General features: G+C 48.8%; 1 protein-coding gene across 1 annotated transcript; it reads right to left on the bottom strand.

The window, feature by feature from the left end:
• Nucleotides 1–1,192: 1,192 nt before the first annotated feature.
• Nucleotides 1,193–16,096, bottom strand: NOXA1 (NADPH oxidase activator 1). Its single transcript, XM_059828950.1, has 15 exons — nucleotides 15,923–16,096; nucleotides 14,341–14,423; nucleotides 12,598–12,706; nucleotides 10,228–10,362; nucleotides 9,060–9,167; nucleotides 8,260–8,319; nucleotides 7,631–7,668; nucleotides 6,766–6,907; nucleotides 5,142–5,195; nucleotides 3,880–3,952; nucleotides 3,627–3,685; nucleotides 2,533–2,702; nucleotides 1,729–1,834; nucleotides 1,518–1,641; nucleotides 1,193–1,290 (listed from the first exon to the last, which is right to left on the bottom strand). The coding sequence occupies exons 1-15, from the start codon at nucleotides 16,094–16,096 to the stop codon at nucleotides 1,193–1,195; spliced, it is 1,533 nt and encodes a 510-aa protein (XP_059684933.1).
• Between the last annotated feature and the right edge of the window lie 7,113 nt (nucleotides 16,097–23,209).

Genomic DNA, 23,209 nt, shown 5'->3' with positions numbered 1-23,209 from the left:
GGTGAGCAGTGGTAGGCACCTAAATGCTGAGGGGTGACCTTATCTGTATCTTGCCCTGTGCAAGATATGCAAGATTTCTGTAGTATGTGACAGAATATCTTCCCACAGACACTACCAGCTGTCTTTAAAAATATTTACTGGCATATCTCAGCAGAAAAATACAAGTGGAAGTTGATTTAAGAGCTGCCAGCTCTGGCTCAGGCTTTATTTTATATTCAAGTTACATAGCCCAGCTTTGTCAGACACCAAACCCAGCAGGTTCCAGCTCCAGGCACTTGAGTGTTTTATTTAGATCAGCAGAGCCCAGCACAGCTCAGCTGCAAGAACTGGACAGTCATTTCAGTCCTTCCAGCTCAAGCCACCAGCCCAGCACTGCACTTCCCAGCCAGCCCTCTCCCCAGCCCCTCCAAGGCTCTGCCAAAGCCCAGGGCTGGTCTGAGCAGGGGTGTTTCCACAACTACCTCTCCTCTGTGCTGCAAGACCCCTGTCCACACAGCAAGAAGCAGTAACATCCAGGCAGGACTTAAGAGCTTAAGAAAACAACCAAAGGCATCTGGGATGAAAAATGCTCAGAGCCCTTTGGCGCTGGCACATCCATGGGGTATTTGCTGTGGAAGATGATACATGGTGGTCCTAACCCAAGGTGTTATCCTGTATATCCCACTGCAAACTGGTTACAAAAGCCTTCCAAAAAAGCAGTGTCTCTCTGGTGGAGGTAAAGATATGTGGCCCAAGGGCGTGGGGAACTGGGCTCTGCCTCCTGCTCACAGAAGGCTATCCTTGGCTTCCTCAGAGTGAGGCTCAGCCTTCCCAGCCTGAACTTGAGCAACAAGGGAGCGCAGGTGAAGACCTCCATGCAGAGGAACCTCTTCCCACCCAGCCATCCAAGCCCCTGAGATCTGAGTTGCCACATGGATATTTCCCATAGCCAAACACCAGATCCCTCCCCCTTCTCTTTGCCCTGCCCAGGCACATCTTTGGCAGTGTAAGCACAGAGGTAAAAATGCCATGTCTGGAAATACGCTGTAGAAAATGCTGTTGGACTGCTGGAACTGACCCCATGGGATCTGTGGGTGGGGGACATCTCCTGTCCAGGTTCAGCAGAGCTCCTGGCTGTAGCCCGAAAGAGCTGGGACTGGTGTCTCCCACCCCCAGGAGACAGTGCAGTCGGGCAGGAAAAGGCTCCTGTTTGCTATACGAAGGCAGCACCACAACTCGTCTGGGTTGCAAAGCACTTGGGGAAGATGCCAGTCTTGCCATTGCAGCGTCCTTCGAGCCAGTCCTCATTCACTGGGAAAAGATAAAGGAGCAGGATGAGCCCTGGCCCGTATGAGTGGGGTTAGCGACAGTTTTCATGGCTGGAATTTAACTCTGGGCAAAACCCACTGCAAGCCTGTACCTCCTTAGAGTATGAGCCTGAGACAACATTACAGAAGCCATCTATTCCCCAGTCGCTCCCAGCAGCAGACTCCAAAAGCCTGCCCCAGCACAGCCTGCAGACAGGACTAGAGACCTACCTTCAGAGAGAATATCCAGCATGTCTCCCTTGCTGAACTCCAGGTCGCCCGGTCCCTGCGCAAGGTAAGAGTGCTGAGCCAGCATCCGGTAGAGGATGGGTCTGCCTGAGTGGGAGTCCGAGTCCTACAGGAGAAAGTCAGCATGGAGGTTGCAAGGCAAAGCAGAGATTTGAGTCCAGCACAGCAGAGAAGCTTGTCACAGCCCACGTACCTGGCAGCAGAGCGTCAGCCTGCCATCTGTCAGTTGCTGCCACATCTTCCCTAGATTCTCTTCTCCTGAAACTGCACCCAGTTCTTTGCCATCCGAATTCCTGTAGCTGCAAGGGTTCATTAACACGGCTCAGATCATCTCACTTAAAGCCAAACTTTGAGGCAAGCCTAGCCCTCTAACATCTTCAGACTTCAAAGTCCCCTTCATAAGCCAGCTCTGCGCTTGTCACCTTGCACAATGACACGGGGCCACGCTGCATGCTCAGCGGACAGAAACAGCACTGTTAGGGAGTGACACTGTCACCTCCTCACACACCTACTTGAGGGGAAGACCCTAAACTGTCCTGACTATGCTGACTGTGTGCCCCCAGGGATGTCACAGTCAGGGAGACCTCACCCCAGGACGAACTCCCAAACTGCTTTGCATTGATACTAGTGTATCTCAAAGGCTGAGCTGAGTGGGAGAAAAATCCAATATACAGCAGCTGCATCTGCACAGAGTTTTTCCTTCTGTTCCCCCATTTCTTGACCATGGTACAGTTTCCTGGGAAAGACCCTTTGGGCCTCCAAAGCCCACGGAGCACACACTGTTCTCAAAACCAAAAGCCATGGTAAGGTTAGCCCTGCAAGGAAGGCTGCGTGCTCACATCTTTGCTGAATCCTCTGCTAGAGTGCTTTGACCCCAATTAAATGTTCCCAGGAGACCAGAGGCAGGTCTGTATCCTCAGGGGAATGGCTGCTGCCACCCTGTCACACACACTCATGCATCAAGAGTGCCGGAGGGCCCGGCTGTGCCGCTGCGTACCTCAGTTTCCCTCGCTCTGCCTGCTGGCTGAACTGCTCCCTCAGCAGTGCCCGCAGGTCCGGCAGAGATGGCACCTCGCCTGCCCTCACCACCACGGTGCACTCACAACACGCTCTCAGCACAACTGGTCTGTCCGTGCTGGATGAAGCTTCTCCGCAGGTCGGTGGGATCTGCTGAGAGGTGTGGCACTGTGGACAGTTTGGTTATTCAGGACTTTCATATCAAGAGAGGTGACACAGACACAGTCCCTTGTCTCAGTGGTACCACATAATGGTAGTGCAGCATCAAAATGCAGATCTGAATTTCAGAGGGGGAACTACAAATTCAAAGCCTGGGATCAAATGTTCCTCCCATGAGCCTGGTTCTGGGTCCAATTACACAGGTACCTCCCAAAACCAAAGATACATGAGCAGGGCCCCAATTCCTCCAGCCAGCTGGAGAGGTGCAGCCAAGTCCCCATGTTCTGCTGCCTTCTGTCTGAAGTACAGCTGACAAAAAGTTACTCCAAAAGCCCTCTTGCTCATAAAGACAAAGGGAGCAGAGCGGATCTGCAGCTGGCACTGCCAGAGAGGTGCTGTCCCCAAGTGGACAAGGAGCGATTCCAGCTCCATCACACACAGTGGCTGGTAATGACATGGAGGTGCATCAGAGGACATCATCCCAGAAGAATGCAAATATGAATGAATTGTGGTACTTAGATTGACAGGGACAGAAAATGCCACATGGGAGGAGAGGCAAAGGAACAGCAGGTAGTTCAAGGACAGCATGCTCTTGCAAAATAGGCTGTAAAGTGCGTGCCTGAGAATGTTGCTGTGTCTGGGGCTCTTGGCTACTTGGATAGTGCAAAAGGGCACTGCCTGGTAAGCCTCAACTTTGGGCTGCCTCACACAATTGTATGGTCACAAACTCTGGAGTGGTGGAGGAAAGACCACATAAAAGCCTCTCTTTCGAATGGGAAAATGGGCAGAGAAAGAGTTTTTTCCAGTGATTTTGGGGCAGCTCAGGAATTTTGGAGGATTTAGCCAGGAATCTTGCACTTGTCACAGCCTTGATCTCTTGAGGCTGTGCCAGCTTCGGCTTGTAGAACGCCTTACCTTGAAGTCCATTTGGGCACCAGCATCATTTGCAGAGGCATTTTCTTCCCCAGGAAATTCTGCAGAACAAAACAAGAGCAGAGGAACAGCGCCTGCAGTCATCAGAGGCCCCCAGCAGCTCTTCTACAACCTGCTAACATGCAGGCAGCCATGGCTGCAGTGGGCAACCAACCTCCCCACGCACCCCTGAAGCACAGAGGTTTGGGCACAGCTTCACATAACACCCACTGAGGTCCCTGGCCTGGGGGACTACCTGGCTTCTGCTTCACATGGAGTCGGCTGGGAGGCACCTGGGCAGGAGGGAGCGGAATCCCACTGCTGATCTTCTGCAACGGAACAACGTCAGAAAGGAGTGAGCAGAAGACACCAGAGACTGGGCAAGGCTGGCGTGCATGACAGAGGCTGCAGCCAGTTATAAATTTCTGGGTATAACCCCAGAGAGAGCCCCAGGGAGACCAGTTCATTAACTGGCTGGATGCGGCGGAGCACGCAGGCTCTCAATGGCCTCTAGCTCTCGTGGATAGCAGGGGTGATGAGAGGTTTGGTGGGACACTTCCTTGGCCTCCTGCCCCTTGCTGGGTTAGTGCTGAAGCAGAGGGAGGTTGCTCATGCACTGAGGGCTCTCCCCGCTATCTGCCAGCTCACCTGGGAACTTGGGCTGGTTCACAGTGAGACATCCACGGAGCAAATGCCCAAGTGTGTGCTATGGCCAGGGATTCATTCAGAGAGGAAAAAAAAAAAATTATAGCAACACTAGTACAACCATGTGCTTCAAAAATCTCTCACAGAAAATAGGGGTCTGAGTTGCATCTTTCCACACTGGGTTCAGATGGAAAATTATTTGGATCATGTGTGGATATGCCTGTGGTGGAGACGGGAGATGAAGGAAGTTTTCCTAAGTCAAAGGTGAGGGTTTAGGGCTTAGGCACATGGCCTCAAGGCAGAAAACGGTGCCTATTTAAGATATTATTTTCCCATTGCAGGAGATTAACGTGCTCTTGCTGTGCTGGTGAACTAGAACATGTGAGCACTTCTCACCCAGTTCTGTGCTACATCTAATGGCTGCAGACATCACAGGAGTAGGCTGGACAAACACATGCCTCAAGCCTTCAAACTCATCATTGTGTTCCAGTGGCTCAACAAGTTACAGTGGGTCAGGAGAGCTGTGGCAGCTGCTCATCTTTGTGTGCTCCATCAGCTCACAGCAATTAAGAGACGACAACACCACCTAGATCAGCCTGTGATGCAAGCCACTGTGGCTTGGATATGTGTCCAAGCCCCCAGATTTTGCTGTAAAGAGATCCAATATACAGAAAAAAGATAAGCATTTTTCCTGCTCTTAACTCTTCTGTTGTTCCAGTTCAACAGCACTTGGTTTTCACTCAAGGTGTCTGAGCTGAAACACTCTATGTTTCTCCTACACAGTTGTTCTATCCTGTGATAATCTTACAAACAAATGTCCCAAATGTTTTCATGGTTGCTTCCTCATCCCTGGTTGCAAGATTGTCAGCTCACCCATTTATCCATCTTTGAGGCAGGCTCCAGGAGAGAGCTCGGTATGCGCAGCTTCTGCGGGACACAAAGCAGAGCAGCATTAGACAGGAGCTGCTGTTGTGGCAGACGCAGACCCACCCCACCCAGTCCCATCTTCTGTTAGCCCCACTCTGCACTGCTTCTGCCCTTGCAAAACACCACTGCCTGCTCACCCTACTGCAACACGAATGTGCCCATGGAGGGCTGAGGGTCAGGTATGGTAGCCCACGTGGTTTGTGCTCAGAAATTGCTGAACAAAATCCAAGGGTCCTTTTGCATCTTTTTCTGCTGAAAGCAGTGGTGCTAATTGAGTGGCTGCGATGTAACAGACCAAACACCCACCAAGCCCAACACCCTGCTCCTAAAAAGGATGCTTAGGAAGAGAACAGCAAGGATGTCGAGGGATACCAGTCCAGCAGCATTTCCGTGTCTTCTGACAATCACTGCTATAGAACTATTAATTTCAACTGATCATTGTGAGTAATTATGCTCCCCCTCCCCTCCCCAGTGTCTATTATTTTACTTTTTTTTATTTTGAATTTCATCTGACACTTCACTGAGAGGTCAATTAGCACACTCAAATACTTCTATAATTGTTCACTGTTAGCTCCAGATGCTTCAGGCTATGCTGAATGGTTTGATTGTCTGTCATGGAACATGGTCACCTTAAGAAGCACTGTATCACTATCACTATCACTATCCCTATTACTATATCACTTAGGAACATGTTAAATGCTTAGGTCACAGCAGATTCTCTGTGGGGACATCCTTTCTTTAAAAGAAAGAAAAACCTGTTCATTTATGCCCACCCTTTATTTCTACATTTTAATTTGTTATCAGTCCTCAGAGCACTGCGTCTCTTGCTCATACAGCTCACTGTTTTTTCAGTGGTCTTGTGAAGAATCTGTCGACTTTTTTTTTGAAATATAGGCAGATAATACATTCACTGACTCAACCTAATCCAGGTATGCACTGTCTCTTTCAAAGAACTTAAGTAGACATGTGAGAAATGGCTTCTGTCAACAAAAGATTTTCCATGTTGTCATATTTATCTGTTTCTACTCAATCTGTTTACACTATAGTTCCCTAGTCTGCAGAAAGATGCCAGATTTGCTGGGCTTTAATTCCTTAGGTCTTCTCTAGAGCCCTTTATGAAGCCTGCCTGCACAGATGAAACCCTCCCAAAGCCTTCCCAAAGTTAATTTAACAGAGGCACTACACACCAGGTAAGGACCGACCTGTCTCCTCGGCTCCGTTAGAGCTCTCAGGTGAGAAATACTACTCTAAATGGTGGTCCTTGGTGAGGTCTGTTATACACGACTCCACAATGGGATCCTGTACAGTGGAGAGCACAAGTGCCCAAAAAGATGCCCTTGTGGAGCTACAGAGGTGAATGGCAGAAGCTGGTGGGAGCCAAGCATCAGAGAAATCTATGGGCAGCAACTGGTCTGTGGAAATGAGCTCCTGAACTCATCCTCTGCTCTGCAGTGCTACAGGTTGGTCCCCAAGGAATGTGCTCAGAGGGTTGCAGCAAGCTCCTGTTCACAGGCAGGGCTGTGGTCTCTGCTGGGGGGGACAGGCTGGAAAGCCCACCCATTTTCCTTACCTGTCCATCGTGTATGGCTGTAGCCCAGCCATCTGCTCCTCTTGTCAGCACAAAGACCAAACTGCTGGCTTTCACTGCCAACTTCTCCGAGTCCTCAGGGTAATAATGGGACAAAACTCGATAGTAGCCTGACTCAGTGTCTCTGGAAAGAAAGAATGAGAGCACCTTCACTAACCCTGGAGTTCTGGTGCTGGATAGCTTTGATCCAGAACACTGCACGGATCCAAATCAACACATGCCAAAAGTTTCAGGTGTTGGGAAACTATGATTTCCATTGCTACTCTTTGGTCCAACTGGGAATGCAAGGAGCTTGGAAAATACTGATTTCCCAAATGCAACTGCCCCATTTTCATTATACTAATAAACAGCCTCCATATCAAAACAATTATTAAACTCAGCCCTGAAGTACTGTTGGTACAATATCACCAAAACAAATTACTTTCATGTCTTTTGAATCAGGGCTGATTTTGGCTCAACAGAGCATGGCTGGGAGCGAGTATTTGGAGGTCTTGTCCTGGGAACTAGGATGGGACAGATGACCATCCTCTGCCATGGACCTGGGCAGGTCCCACAACCTCTGTCTGCTTCCATTCCCCAGCCATGGCATGATCCATGTCTGTCTCCCAAGACTATTGAATCAGCTCCTGCAAACTGCCCTGAGATTCTTGGGTGAGACGTGCTACTGAACTGCAGTGTCCTTTGCAGCCACACAAGCCTTTGCATGTTTGTCATTCACTCCACCCTTAGTGAGAAGTGGGTGTGGATCCTACAGAGTCTTCAGACAAAGACATCAGAGAACAAAACATGACCTTCTGAACAGAAATAGTGAGAGAAGAGTTAGACCAGGGTAGAACGGAACACTTACCGCAGAGCATCAGCACTGGGTTCATAAAAGCCCTGCTTCTGTGGGAGGAACAACAGCATCTATTTATAACAATACCTTATATAGCAACAGTGCCACCTTATTTACTGTCCCTCTGAATACCACACTGTGGTATTTTGTCTTTTCTTTTGACCACATTTGTCACACCACAGCACCCAGATAGAAGTCTGCTGTTACACACCTCACCAGGATGTACCTTCTATCTCTCCCCCTCCCTCTTTATCCCATCAGGAGGTGAATAACAAAATCTTTTCCCCTACGCTTGGTTCTAAGAAACTCATATTGCAGTAGAAGGCAGCCATGCTTACGCTGACAAATTTACTAAAGTGCCGGGCAAATGCGCGTTGAGCATAGCAAAGTCTCCACTGCTGTTTTGACATGGCAAAGAGACGAAAATGCATCTTCAAAGTGCTGGAGACTCACATCACTGAGTCCCTTCCAGCCAATGCTGAAGCCCATCACCTGGCTTTGAAAGGCTCTGTGGATCTACTCTGATATTGCACTGTTTTTTTTCAATAATATGTCCTTACCCTGGTGGTGTTAGGATCTGAGGCCCTACCTGGAGCTCCATGACAGCTCCATTCCTCCTTTCACAGCTATGTCCTGCTCACCTGAGGCCTGAGAGGCTCGAAGCCAATGTACTCATCATTGGGAATGATGGACGAGATCACCTGTCAGAGGACAAAGTAATGACTGAATCCAGGCTGGATGAAGAGACTCTCAAACTTCATGCAAGGTTATATACTCAGACCCATTTCCTTCTGACATCCTAAAGTCAGACATAAAGTAGAGTCATACACATAGTGGAAAAACCAGAGCTGGATTCCCAAAACAGCTTCAACTACTGTTGTCCCTGTGTTTCTAGTCTTTCCAAGGTTTCTTTAAAAGTACGTGAATGAATTATTCTCCCTTCCCTTTATTCATGTCAGAGCTCTCTGGCCTGTGGCACTTCTGCTGACTGCACTGGTCACAGAAGGGATGAGGAAAATTCTCTGCTGACCTGCATTAAAGGACGTGACAAAGCATTTGTCTCCCAAGTGCCTGCCTGTCCCCCTGGGAATGCAGCAGTGAATAGGAGCAAGCTGGAGGAACGTGCTCCTCTTGAAGATGTCATTGTCAGCAAAAGGACAACCACGGGGTTCCCTAAGTACCTGCTCAGCTTTTTCAGAGTCTAAAAGAACGAAGATTGGGAAGGTGTTTTTAGCACCAAAGTGCAGTTTTGATAGAAGAGGTGGCAATTCTTACAAATTCCGGTTTCTGTGTCCCGGATGCCTTGACTGGCTGCAAGCCCTGACAATCCTGCTCTGGGGTCTCCACCAGTGGAGCGGCCAACCGTAATGCTCTCTGGAAACATCAGAAGGTGGGACTTTAAACTGCTTGCTGTTAATCTTATCGATCACATGCCTGTTACCTTGGGTTTACCCAGGAAATCTTTTGAATCCAGCTGTTCAACTTCCTTCTTTCGTGGTCTGAAAAATTCCCCGAGAGGAACCTGCATAGGCTCTAAAAACAGATGGTTCTAGGGCAGGGAAAGCAGATCAGGGAAAAGCCATGAATTAATATTAAATTAAATATAACAGCAGTGAAAAAGCAAGTATAGCTTCCCTATGTGTGCAAGATCAAGAAGACATTAGGGCAAAAATTATGGCTGTGAACTTGAAAAAGGTCACTCAGGTTTACCAAGTACATGCAAACTAAAAGCTCAGCAGCTACTGTCCAGTGTTGAGTCAAAGACTAACTCTGTTAGCATGGGAAGGGAGGGTAGTGGAGTAAGGTTTATTAAACAAATCTCTAAGCATTTTTTCTATTTGACTTCAAACGTTTTTTTCTCCTCTGTTCAACCACTGAATAGCATGCTAATAGCAAATATAACTAATACACTAAAGTAAAGCACAAACGTGATGCTAGAAGAGATGATCAGATTTTAAAAAAAGTGATCAGCCCTTAGAAAGGAAACAAATAAGAAGTATGGAAGGTAGCAAAATAATGCACCCTCCAGGTAGACTAAATCAGAGATCTGCAAGTTGTTCCTGGTCATAAAAGAGTCTAACAAGAAACTATTATTTAGAACCAACCCTGGAAACACTTTTACGCTCTACTTAAGCTCTAAATGTGATTGTCATTAATATCTGAGCTGCCACCAATTGTTACTGAGGCCAAAGGGACTCAGAAAAGTCAGCCAGTGTCATGAAAACGGAGACCCTCCAAATCTGCACTTGTAGGGGTTCTGTACTTAAACTCTGCATAAGGCAACTTGTTTTACAGTACAAGTACAGATAGAACTAAGCTCCTGAACAGCAGGGACTAGGAAGTAAACTCCCCAACCTCAGAGGTTATCCCATAATTCTCCACCATGGTGTTTCGTGCTATGAAGCAGCCAGGAGTGATGGCGTTACTTGATTAGCTGAAGCACTAGTTTGGAAGATCATCGCATGCAAATGGCTTAGACTCTGTTACCAGGTCACCAAGCAGGTGGGTAGGCAGGAAAACCCAAACATACAACAATTAGCACATTCTTATGTGTATTTCTTAACTTAAGGCCAATGCACATACCGAGGAACTCATAGAGGTGGTCTTACCTGCACCCGCTCAAGGGCCAGGTCCAAGATTGCTGTTCTTCCTTCAGGTCTCCATACAACAGCCTTATCCAGGGTGACTCTGGCCTCCTGCCACTGCTGCAGCCGGCACTGCGCCGCTGCAGTGCTGTACAGCACCTGGAGCAGGCAAGGAGGGAGCAGAACTCAGAGGGCTGAGACTGAGCAGATGCCCAACAAGACTTACTGAACTCAGCCAAGAAACAGGGACCAGACCCTGAAACACCACAGATACAGCAGCAGCACCAATCTACTCCCCATGGGCCAGAGGAAAGGCACTCTGAGTGGCACAGCTGAAAAAACTTCATAATCAGAGCAGAAAGAGATAAAAGCTGTACCTCCAGGCTAGTTCCTGGGTGTGCTACAGCTGCTAGTTCTGCTCAAGGCAAGGAGAGGCATGGGAAACACCAGATGAAGACTCTAGTACCACACGTTTTAATCTTATTCTTCCTGTGTCTGAAAGACCAGTAAGGATTTTCTTGGCAAGTTGCATAGGTTTCTTTCTCTAAGCAACTAGGTAATATTTTTTGCTGTGCAGAGTAATTCTGACTCCCTTTCACTGCAAAATAACTTGACTGAAACTATTTCACATCGTAGAGGGCTGTGAATGTGCAAACTGTCAGCTGTAGCTTGTTACCCTTTAGCAACATGTAAGTACATTCAGTGGTAAAGCAGCAAAGTGTGGGAGTATTACAGAGTGGGTGTTAGAAAGCCTTGATCTATATGCTGAATTAGGAGTGGGAGATCTCTTCTTGTCACTGGCCAACAGTCAGCGTATGGAAAAGCTGCTGGCCTATAAGGCAGCAGTGTGGCCTAGCAGACTCACTGTCAGATACGTTGCTGTCTTATATGATAGGGTTATCGGATTGTAAATTGCTTTGTGGTATCTGGATGCAAGCAGTGCTTGGGAATGAGGTGCAGCTACCGGGATGCTTTTCCTTCACTCTTTAATCATGACAGTAGAAGGCTACTGTTTGGGGGATGGTGGGGAATTGCCATCCAGAACATCTGCAGGAACTGCAGAGATGCTCCCTCTTGGAGAGGCAAAGCAGCTCAGAAGTGCTATAGCCTTGCAAGGGCAAATATTTCTGGATTTTTCAAACCGTACAGCACATCTTCTCCCCTTGAGAAAATCAGATGCAGTACGGGAGAGGCCATGCATGGGGAAAGCTGATGGCACAGCTCTGCAGGAGGATTATACTCATGTATTTTGAAAAATGAACTGCAGGTAGATGTAAGAGCAAGATACAGTCACATTAGGATGCAGATCCTGAGTCTCGAGTGCCAGCACAGTGAGCGCATGTGTCCTGGCAATGCCTAAAGCATGTGGAGCGAGGACCTATGTGTTCCCACCAGAAAGGGTACCAACCTCCTCCCAATGCCCTCAGGGCTCTCCTGCAGCCCTGCGCCTTTCAAAGGGAACCTATTGTTTGTAAGTTTGTGTGAGCTCAGAGAAGGCAGTGCTGTGGCACTGAAATTGTTAAAAACAGTGAGGTTTGGGTAATACCACAGATGCCAAGGATTGCTTCTTCCTGCCAGGTATAAGGTGTATGAAAATTGAGCGAGACTGAAGGATGGGTTTCTGGGCATGCTTGACTTGAGTTACGCAATGACTCCTCATTCTTGCGGAAGTAAAGAATTAAATACTCTTTCCTGTATCTGCTTCTCAGTCTGTGTGTGTGGACTCAGGACAGAAGACAAAATGAACCCTCACAGTAAAGTACAGTTTCTAGGAGCCTTTTACATTCCGAGTATTACAAATACAAACAATCAATTCAGTCTTAGATCTTTTTTGAACAGGATGTGGCAGGTTGACTCCATGTAACAGTGTAAGAGCTGCAGAGTGAAGTGTTACAGAAGCAAAACACAGCTTGCAGCCCAGTGTGTAAGGTAAAACACAGAGGTTAATGGTAAGACCAGTTGCTACAGTTGGAAAGACAGGCTTTCATGCACGTAAGTTTCTCAGTCTTCATTATGGACCAATTTTGTTTCCATCTGTCTATACTTCAACCTATTTCAGCTTTTAGAGCTGAGGAGTTCACAAAACTTACATACGTATTTACATGCATGTAAGCATAAATATTACATGTATAGATAAGCTAAAAAACCCCAATATACAAATGCCTGTGCATCTGTTCTGAACAGTTTTACTTCTCAAACTGTGTAATTTGCTAAACTCTTCAAAGATGGCATTGTTTTATGACTTTTATGATGAAGTTTCTTTAAAAAAAAAAGTGCAAGCAGAAATTTTTTACTGTCTTGAAAAGCTCTTGGGTTACTAATGTCTACTGCAGACGACCTGATGGAATACCCACCAACAGAGGGGAAGGACTGCTGAGACAGGTTGACTCTTACCTCCCATGCATAGAGTATGTGCCTCAGCCCCAGCTGCTTGTAATCGATGAAGGGATTTTTTCTGAGATGCCTGAAGGCCATGTGATAGTCAGAGAGAGCTTCTTCATACCTACAATGTAGAGGTAACAGAAGAAACTGAGACTAAAAAGGCTGAAGACTCTAATTAAAGAAGTTCAAAAATCAAGCTAGCAAAAGCATGTATTCTTCTCTGTAGCCTGGATGAGGAGAGCTGCACCAGAGACGTGTGTCATCTTGTGACCACAGAAAATTCCCTGTCTTCTATTGTTAGTAGCTAGAACACAATGAACATGGTGTGTCTGGGACTATCTGCACATTTTTACTGATTGGGATGAACAGTAGGTTTTGATTCCTGAAATAGTTGCAATTCCCAGGAGGAGAAAATGTAAAGAACAAAGATTAACAAACGCTGCGAGCTCCTTGCCCAGCTTGCTGCTGGCAGTTTTGTCCCAGCAGACGTCTCGGGAGAAGCAAGGGCTGGGAAACCCCGGCTGATGGTGAACAGTGAGCGTACATGCGTGACCAGAGCACTGCAAGCAGAAATTTAGAGACACTCTAAGGATAAGGGAATTTACTATTAACTAAAAAATTATTATGAATTTTTTTAATGCCTGAATTTACACTAGCTATGCAACTGAAATCAAAACAGGTTCCCACTGAGGCTGCAGGTGGTGAAATGATGGGCCCAAGAAGCGCTGTGCGGCGGTCACCCGACCAAGGGCCAGTGAGCATGGCCAAGAGAAGGTGCCCAGGTGGACGTGGGTGGGTGGGAGCAGCATCTGATGAGGGAAGGAGCCATGGGGTGCTGGTGGCTGTCACCTCCTCGGGCAGGGGGGCAGGTTTGCCAGCTGTGCTGCCCCTGACCTGCTGCACAGCATGTGCAGTCGGGGCAGGCTTGCTCCGCTTCTGCTGGCTGCGGCACAGCGCTGGGAGCAGAGCGGAGCAGCTCCAGCATGCCAGCCGGGGCTCCACCATCCTTGACTGCAGCTCCGCTGGCACAGCTGCAGAGCACGTAGCTGCTTGACAGGCTGTCTGTGAGTGCAGAACCGCTCACTTTAATTTCCTCCCAGAAACAAAGATAGTAATTTTGTAGAAATTAAGGTCCAGAAAATATGGGGAGAATAACAGCTTCGGAGGTAAGAAAGGACCTGTAAAATCCTCCACCCACCTCTGTGAGCAGGATATCACTGTGATTTAACACTGGAAACAATGAGTAATCAATCCTATGACACTAGTGGAGCAATCCCAACATAAAATCAGTGAGACTGAGATCAGGCCCACAAAATCCACTGTCAGCAGAGAGTGAGAGTCAGACACTGTGGGCAGACTGCATTTTTAGGAAGGCCAGACTCACATGTACCATGTGAAGATACACCAAGCAGCGCAATTGTACTTTTCTGATTCCCAAAGAAAATCTGAATGGCACCATAACCTCCTGGCAGTTCCACATACAGGAACAGCTTCTTTCTCTGTGTGTACGGGACAGTAATGTCATATATTAGCCACCCCTAGGGCCCCGGAGTTGTGCAGCTCGCATCTTATCATTCTTATCAGAGACAAGACTTGCTGACCTGTGACACGGTTTACAAGGCCAAACTGGACCTTATTAACTGTTTAAGATTGGTGGAAGAAGTGAATTTTAGAATCAGAATCATTTAGGTTTAGGAATAAAGTATGACTAAAAGGAGAAAACCGAAGACTGAAATGGACGCGCGCCTCACTCACATTTCCAGCTTCAGATGGACAAACCCTCTCTGAAAGAAGCCAACGGCTAGGGAGTTGTCCTTCGCAACCGTTTTGTCAAATGCCTAAGGAGAAAAACAGAGACACTTCCCAAGGATCGGTTAGGATCTCTCCTGTTGATGCATGGATGTATGCACCCAGCCAGCCACATCCAGGCTGCGCTTGGGCTGGGCGCAGAAGCTGACCCTGGGCTCCTGACCAGCTCCTCTGAACTGACAAGCGCAGGGCTGTGATCCAGGCTGAGGGACAGGAGACAGCTCCAAGTCATCTTTCAGGTCTTGGCTCTGTATGAACTGAGCTTCAGGTTTTTATCCTTCCTTGGGAAAACGGACTGGACATAACAAATGAGATACGTTTGCCATCCAGCATCTGATAATGAGAAAACCGCGTTGCCTGGAGCAGAGTTTGCCCTGACAGTGGGAGCAGCGGGACCAGACTAAACAGGGAAAGCTGTCTGAAGCAGCCTACGGTGATGAGTGTGTGAAGGGGTGCAAGGGAGAAAGCTGAAGGGCTTCACACTGCACTTACAAGCCATTATTTCTGGTCCAGTTTCTCAGCTAAATACAGGCAAGTATTAGCAAAGCTGGTAGCAGCTCGTGGCTGATGGTTCACACCGTGCTGGGAAAACTGTCTTAATGTCTTTCTGAGAAAGTTAGGAGGTGTGCTCCTTCACTTATTGTTGTAAAGAGATGGTAGGTAGATAACGAATCAAGCCTGAAACCCTGGACTTTCCTGGTACCGCCTAGACAGGGATAGCATTGCAGGGCTGAAAATATGTTGCAGGAGGTCAGGGAGTGACCGCGCCTCTCGGTGAGGTGGCGGCTGGCTTCTCCCGTGGCTCCGACAGCACACCTTGCCTTAACAGTCTGCTTTACTGTGCTATAAAAGAGAAAAAATAAACAACCAACCGTAGACCTACATGGAAGCATAGCCGAGCTTCTTCCCAGTCGATGCCCGTTCATCAGGGCTACAAAAAGGCTGTCGGGCACCATTGTGCTGTGCTCACTGTTGTCCCTTATAGCAATTACCCTGCCCGGGGCTCCATGGCTCTGCCCTGGCCCCTCCAGCACTGCCTGGGCTTTTCTTACTGCTAATTAATAAACAGCTTAAATGCATCTCCCCACCGGGCAGCTGACAGACAGACAGATGCACAGACATGCTAGGTGCTGAAATAAAAAGGCTTTTCCTCAGGGCGCTCGCCTGCCTGCACCAGCGCGGGTGACTGCTCTCCTTTTCCAAAGGGCAGAGGTTTTCCAGCGCAGCGGTTTCTTTTCGGCAGTCTCGCCCGCTCGTGCAGGGCTGTCGGGGGACACAGGCGGCTGCGGTGCTCCCCGTTCTGTATCCCTCACCGCTCGCGCTAGTGTTAGCCGGACGGGCAGGGTAGGAAAGGCTGGATTTGAGTTAGAGTTTAGATTTTAGTTAGAGTTTCAGCATTATTCCCTCAAAAATCGAACCGGGAAAGCCGTGCCGCCCAATCCCCTGTGGGTTGCTCAGCCGGGGGAGCGAGTCCGCCGCCGTCCCCCGGCCCCACTGCGGCCCCACCGCCGCCCGCGGCCCCGCTCACCCCCAGGGCCGCCTCAGGCCTGCCCGCCAGCAGCTGCACGCAGCCCACGTTGAACCAGATCCTGGACGGCGGCTCCGGGATACCGGCGAAGATGTCCAGGGCGGCCTCCCAGTCCCCGCCGTCGGCCGCCAGCACGCCCTGGTGCCAGCGCCTCACCAGCTCCCGGTACGCCATGGCCCGCGGCTGCCCGCCCTGCGCCTGGCTGCGGGCCCGGGCCTCACCTGCCGGGCGCGGCCCCTGGGCGGGGAGCGGGTGGACGAGGAAGTCCGCTCCCCTCCTTCCCCGGCCGCCCTCGGGGCTGCCAGGCGGGGAAGCTGCCCGCGGCCCACTGTCGCGTTAAAGGACAAGGCGATTTGGCAGAAAATAACCCGCCGTGCGTTCCAGCTTGTCCTCAGATATCAGAGGGGCTGGGGGCGGCTGGGCTTAGGTTCTGAGTGATGCCCAATTTTTCTGTGTTACAAGTCCGGTCGCGTTCAATGGATTGAACTCTCACGATTACGGATACACTCGTAACACCGTCAGGATGTTACAAGTCCGGTCGCGTTCAATGGATTGAACTCTCACAGTTACGGATACACTCGTAACACCGTCAGGATGTTACAAGTCCGGTCGCGTTCAATGTATTGAACTCTCACGATTACGGATGCACTCGTAACACCGTCAGGATGTTACAAGTCCGGTCGCATTCAATGTATTGAACTCTCACGATTACGGATGCACTCGTAACACCGTCAGGATGTTACAAGCCCGGTCGCGTTCAATGTATTGAACTCTCACGATTACGGATACACTCGTAACGCTGCACACTTTCAGTCTAGTCGCGTTCCATGAACTAGCACAGCCACACTTAAGGGATTTGGTGGCGTTCAATGAGAACTCTCACGGCTAGATTAGTGAATAGTGCAGTTTATTGAAGCAACAGATACACAAGTTCTTTTGGATTGCCCGTGATAAAATTACTGCTTGCAAAGCATGTGCAAATACCAAGAATGTGAGTAATATAGCCTGGCTACAAATGCGTTAAGTTATAAAGCGACTCTATAGAGATTTCTAAGTTTCCCGTGGAAGCACTCGGTATACCCAAGTGTTCGAATCTTCCCCAAAGGCGTCCCTGTGGGGGGGAAGAGAGGCTTAGCCCGTCGACTGATCCCAGGTGTCAAAGGTGGTCTGCGATGGTATCTTCCCTGGCATCCTTCCTCTCTTAAGCCATTTTATATTATTTGTCCTTACAGGTGGAGCTTGAGTGACTCTAGTCATACATACCTCTATTGTAATTGGTGTAAAAGTTTCTCGTTTACTTTTAAAGGTATAGACTAAGAAAAATTCAGAGCGCAAGCTCAGTGAGGGGTGGTCGCACCTTGGAGGTGGGTAGTTTTGGGATGGAGGTGTGTTTTCTGGTATTATAATGAGATTATAATGAGCAAAGTTCACCCAAAGGATAGTATTTTGTCAAAAAATGACAGACTGCTGGCTCAGGGTGGTAAATATGCAGCTCAGGGTAGTAAATATGCAGCGGCCCGCACTGCTGCGTTTGCGGGGTTTTTCGTGAAAAAGAGAGCGTCTCGCGGCGCTATGGCAGCGCGCGTTAACTACAGTAAGTACGGTAGGCATAGGGACGCCGCCGCGCTCTGGTAAATACGGTAAACCCCTCCTGCTCCGGGGGCTGAGGCGCCGCCGGGCCGGCCCCGCCCCTCGGGGCTCGCCGCGTTGCCACGGGCGACACCGCCCCCTGCAGGCGCCGTGCATCGGTTCGAGCGGAAAAGAGCGCCGATGGGGGCGCGGGGCTGGGCGCGGAAGGTTCCGGGGCCGGTCGGGTTTGCCGCACGGAGCGGAAGAGCGGGAGCGCCGGGGACTATTTTGAGCGACGGACTCTGGAGTTCCCGTGGTCGCTTCCGGGTTGGTGCCAGGTGAGTGGCAGGAGCCGGCGGCCGCACCGGGGCAGCTCCGGGCCGGGCAGCGGCTCCGCGGGGACCCAGAGCCGCGGCGCCGCTGGGCCCGGTTCCCCGCGCCGCCCCGGGGGGGAGGGAAGCGCGGCCCGGCCTTGTGCGGAGCAGCCCGGCGTGGCGCAGCCGACTTCGAGTTTCGGAAGCCCGAAAGGAGCGGCGAGCGGGGCGGCGGCGGGGGGGGGGAGGGGGGCGCTCCGGGTGTACGCACTTCGCAGCCGAAATAAAGCCATGAAGCGTCTCTCGGCCTTCCTGGGTGGCGCCTCCCGACGGAGCTGCGCGCGGGGCGCCCGTACGGTAGTGGGGGGTGCGCACCTGCCGGTGTTTGCGGCAGCTCCCGCGGGCGGGAGGGGCTCTGGGGGGTCGCTGCGGGCCAGCCCCTCGCTGCCGGCGTTTGAGACGGCCGCCCCGGGGGCCGGCTTCCGGCTTCGGCCGGCCGTGCTGCCGCCGCCCCCCTTCCTGCCGACGGCGCCACAGCCCCCCCCGGCCCAGGGGGCCCCGCCTGAGGTAAGGGGGGGGGGGCGGCCGGGCCGCTTCCCGCCCCTGAGGGGCCGCCCGCGGAGCGCGGCAGCGGCCGGGGGTGTGTGGCGGCTGGCCCGCGGCCGCGGTGCCTGGGGGCCGCCGAGGGGAAAGGTGGGGCAGGGGGTGCAAGCTGCAGGGTCGTCATCGCAAATAACTACGTGCTCTGCGGTCTTTGGGTAGCTGCCATGCGTAGTCTCCTGGCTTACAGGTAATCGGGGTGAGTTAACAACGAGTTACCCATGGGAGGCAAAGGAGGCTCTGGCAGTCCTGCCATAGGCAGCGGTGGGTGGTGTGTTTTCAAAGAACTTAGTGTTAAAGAAGTTGGTTGAGCTCCCCGTCACCAATCTTAAATGTTTTGGAAAATGGGGAAGAAAATTCAGCAAGGCCAAGTGCCGGGTCCTGCACTTGGGTCACAACAACCCCGTGCAATGCTACAGGCTTGGGGACGAGTGGCTGGAAAGCTGCCCCACAGAAAAGGACCTGGGGGTGCTGGTCGACAGCCGGCTGAATATGAGCCAGCAGTGTGCCCAGGTGGCCAAGAAGGCCAACGGCATCCTGGCCTGTATCAGAAATGGTGTGGGCAGCAGGAGTAGGGAGGGGATCGTGCCCCTGTACTCGGCACTGGTGAGGCCGCACCTCGAATGCTGTGTTCAGCTTTGGGCCCCTCACTCCAAGAAGGACATTGAGGTGCTGGAGCGTGTCCAGAGAAGGGCGACGGAGCTGGTGAGGGGTCTGGAGCACAAGTCTGACGAGGAGCGGCTGAGGGAGCTGGGGGTGTTCAGTCTGGAGAAGAGGAGGCTGAGGGGAGACCTCATCGCTCTCTCCAGTTACAGTAGCTCCCAAGTAAGATATGAAAATACTGGAGAGTTCAGAGGAGGCCACAAAAATGCTCTGGGTCTGGAAAACAAGCCACGTAATGGACTTAATGAACTCAGTTTATTCAGGCACATCCAAGAGAAGAGGGTTAAGTGACTCAGCCACTCTGTGGAAATCCATGCCTATGGGAAAGCTATCTGATAGCTGAATATTTTCAGTCTTTCCAACAAAGAAATAATGAGAACCAGTAACTGAAAGTCAAAGCTACACAAATTCTTTTAAATATGACACAATTTCCTAGCAGTGATGGAGGTTAATTACAGGAATAGTTTACGGGAGAGGTTAAAGGCTTGCCATTATTTGGAGGTCTTAAGCTGAAACGATAACAATTTTGAAGATGGGCTTAAACCTGAAATCTTGGGCCACTTGGTGGTGCAAGAATGCCCGTGTGGTTTGGGTGAAAGCAGTGAGATTATCATTGAGTCACTTCTGGGACTCTGCGCTGCTTAGTTTGCTTGGCTGCAGAAAGAGCAGGATTTTTTTTTTTTAATGTTGCTTGAAGGGCTATAGTTCTAAATTAAGATAGGTTTAAGCAATGTTATGCTTTTGGATGAACCTCTGCTTTTGAGGGGGAATTCCCGCATGCTCTTCTTACAGAGGAAAGTTAGATTGAAGTAGTGTGTTTCTTCCTCCGCTGTTCTTTGAATCATCAGAGTTTGGCTGCAGAGAGCAGACACTGAGTTGGGCAAACAGATGTGCTATACTAGTTCAGAGAATCCCCTCCCTCATTTACTATGTCTTTCCCATATGTGTGTGGTCTGATCCAGTTTTGGGGTCAGGAAGGGATTTCCAGCAAAGTCTGATTTGTTAAGGTGTCATATGAGTTTTTCACCCTCAGCAAGAGCATAGTTTTCAGCTGGGACTTTCTGCTGGCATTGTTTTTATCTCATCAGGTGCTTGTAAAGGGATTTTGGGATCTGTTTGTCGCAATGTATTGATTCAATAGGATGAGAGTGCTTACAAGGTGTAGGAGGTTTTATAGAAGGGTATTGGATGATAGGGTCAACTAGAGGATCTGTTGGTTCACTCTGAAATTATGACTTTTTAATTAAAATGAATAAAAAAATCTTCCTGTGCTCCCATGAATAGTGCAACTCTGCCTCTTATGTAGCACTGTGCATTTTGGTGTGCTCTTGCCTCCCCAGTTCTATATGGAAACAGGCATCTGCCCGTGCCTGTGTGTCAGCTTTTTGGCACAAGTGTCGCTAATAACCATGACTTCTGGTTCCATGTTTTTTCTCATTGTATGTGCAAGCAATAGAGCAGGAATAATCAAGTTTTAGCATGTGGAATAGAACCAGCAAAGTGCACACTCTGGAATGTAAATGATCCATCAGAAAACCTGTGTTTGGAGTTTTTAAGGCAATAGTGCTGTCTGTTAGAAATCATATTGCTCACCTTCACAAAGTTTTGTTGGTGCTTACAGTTTAGCAGTTGCAGCAGACTTCTCTCAGCTGTCTTTGTTGGGGGAGTTGAACATGCTGCTGGTATGAACCTGCACCAGACAAATGTGCGGTGCACGGAGCACACGCAGAAGTTCCGAAGGACTAAACTGCAAGATTTCAAATTGTTCCTTTTCCAGTGACACGAAGTAGTTGTTGGTCCTCACTGTAAGCCATGGCAAACAGGAACTGGCAAAGCTGAAACAAGTGTAATTTCTGTTGTTCTCCAGAGGCAGCTTGGGGAAAGGCGAGAGGCAGAAGCGGGTGGTCTCTGTAGACACACTTAGTGTTGCGAGTTCTCTGTCCAACTCTGCAAGGAAGCTGTGTTGCCTTACAGCTTGGATCTTAACGCAGAGGTAGATGCGTCCGTTCACAGTTGTAAGAGGAGCAGGTCTATGCATTTATACTCTTTGACAACCAAAGCAGTTGCTCCTGTGAATAAATAATTTTACCCAAACTGCCATTAAGTAACTTGCTGATGTGTGAAGTGATGTAGCCTGAGAGGAGCGGGGATGGGGGGCACAGGCTGCCTCCGGGCTAACTAAGAAACAGTTTGATAGAGACATTCTATTGGAATTAAGAGTGTTCTTTTGAACCAAGTTTTAATAATTTGATTCAAAAGCTAATTACTGAGCTTGTGTAGTCTGCCAGTGCCTTTAAAATAAAAATGCCTTTTTTTTCTTTGTAGCTCTCTGAGGATGCTCGATGCTATGAGAGTCTTCTCAAGCGGCTCTCCTTTGTAATCATGTACATTGGAGGAAGGAATGGCTGTAGAGGAATTGAGTAGTGTATGAGAGGAATGGAATTACATTGACAGAAATAGGAGATATGCTATCTTGCTGTAGGAAGATATAGGAGAAACATTTTGCTGTTTCACATTTTCATCTTTTAATTGAATTAATGTGTAATGTAGCGTAGGAGAAACTATGGTAGATGTCCATGACAAAAGTCTGAAAAGTTCTTGTGGGACAAATGAAAGAGGGAAGCGTGTATGCGTGGGATAAGGGAGGGCTGAAGAGAAACTCCAGTTAGATTTCTATCAAAAGAGGAGTCTGGAAAGCTGTTTTACCAGAGGATAAGTGTCTTGTTTCTTTTGTGAATCCATGTGAAATTTTGGTGTTGCAATGTGACCAAATGGCATTAACTGGGACCTGGAAGGTGAGTGTCTTGTCCAGCTGTTTGAGATCAGGAGTAGGCTGTCCTTTCCCAGCTGTGTTAGCTGCCTGCTGGATGATTTGAAGCAGATAATGCTTTACGGTCTATAGATAAAAACCAAGCGAGAAAACCCTGCTTACGTAATTAACAACTTCTTTTGTCTTAACTTTGCCACTTGCTTGGGATGACGCTCTGGGCATAGTCCTTTGTGTTGGCTCTAAGTAGAAACAGACCTGTTTGAGGGTTGAGGCAATTGCTATTGTTAAGGAAATTTCTTGTATAAGAAAAAAAAAAATCATGTGTTATTAATTCTTATAGAATCATCCTCTTTGCAGTGTCTTCTGCAAGAAATAGGTGGGCCAATGAAACTAAAGAAAGTGGTTTGGAATCTGATCAGACCAGAAGCAGCTAAAAATCCTTCAGCTGCTGTCCCATCACCTACGAAACATGAGAGTCCTGTTCCTTCTCTGACTAATGTATTCCAGTAGCACAAAGTTGTGTGTTACCTGCACTTAAAAGTTGCAAAGATGTGAACGTGGAAGGAGAAGGAAATTGCTAATGAAGAAAAAGTAGATACAAATAACAGAAGAATTCAGCAAAGGAAAGAAATTTCTAAGTTATGTTGTAGAAGCATTTAAACAGTAATAGCACTAGAACCAATTTTGAAAATAACGTGTAAGGTGTGGTTAATGCTGGCGTCCTGATACAGAGCTGGGGCTGCTGTTCCTACAGGCCTTACCTGCCACTGCTAGTGGTGGTAGCTACCAAAATAAAAAATGGTGTCAAACCCTCTTTTTTATGTCATAGTACAGAAGCCACATTCTCTGCTCAGTGCTTCAGTATTAACCACTACTGAGTCTGTTCGTGAAAGCATAGCTGCAGATTTATATCAGTGCAGGAGAAATCTGGCTCCTGTGATTTTTACTAAGTGCATGTTGCTAAGCTTAATGTTACAGTGGGTTTTGTTATATGTTACCAAGCTAGAGCAGAAGACCCTCTAGCTCTAAATGTATTTCATGCATTTAAATAAATTCCCCTTTATTACGTCTCCAGCTCTGCCAAGAATATGGTCACACTTTACGTTAAGTTTAAATGCGTCTGTCAAGGCTACTGTCATTTTAGACTGTTCTTTTCTAATTAAAATAATGCTGTGTTTTCCTATTTTATGGCTAGCTATACCCATACAATGCAATTTATTCTTGGCTGTTGCTCATCTAGCCTTCAAAAAGCAGAATACTTTACAATACAAGGGGTTACCCTTATAGCGATGCACGTAACTGTGCGGTTCAGTTGCTAATTTCAGAGCATTTTTGCTCTTAAATTTTTCTGCATTTCTTGTTTTGTGCTGA

This window comes from Gavia stellata, chromosome 24 (genome assembly GCF_030936135.1).
Source record: "Gavia stellata isolate bGavSte3 chromosome 24, bGavSte3.hap2, whole genome shotgun sequence".
In the NCBI taxonomy this organism is placed as follows: domain Eukaryota; kingdom Metazoa; phylum Chordata; class Aves; order Gaviiformes; family Gaviidae; genus Gavia; species Gavia stellata.
The sequence above is the reverse complement of the archived record's forward strand: the minus strand, read 5'-3'. Positions and strand labels throughout refer to the sequence as shown.

Excerpts from the sequence above, each read along its gene's own strand:
- NOXA1 (XM_059828950.1), bottom strand. The coding sequence starts at position 16,096 with ATGGCGTACCGGGAGCTGGTGAGGCGCTGGCACCAGGGCGTGCTGGCG. Across the intron at positions 9,168-10,227 it reads TGGCCCTTGAGCGGGTGCAG|AACCATCTGTTTTTAGAGCC; the intron begins GTAAGACCACCT and ends TCCCTGCCCTAG. Across the intron at positions 1,642-1,728 it reads GGCTGACGCTCTGCTGCCAG|GACTCGGACTCCCACTCAGG; the intron begins GTACGTGGGCTG and ends TTTCTCCTGTAG.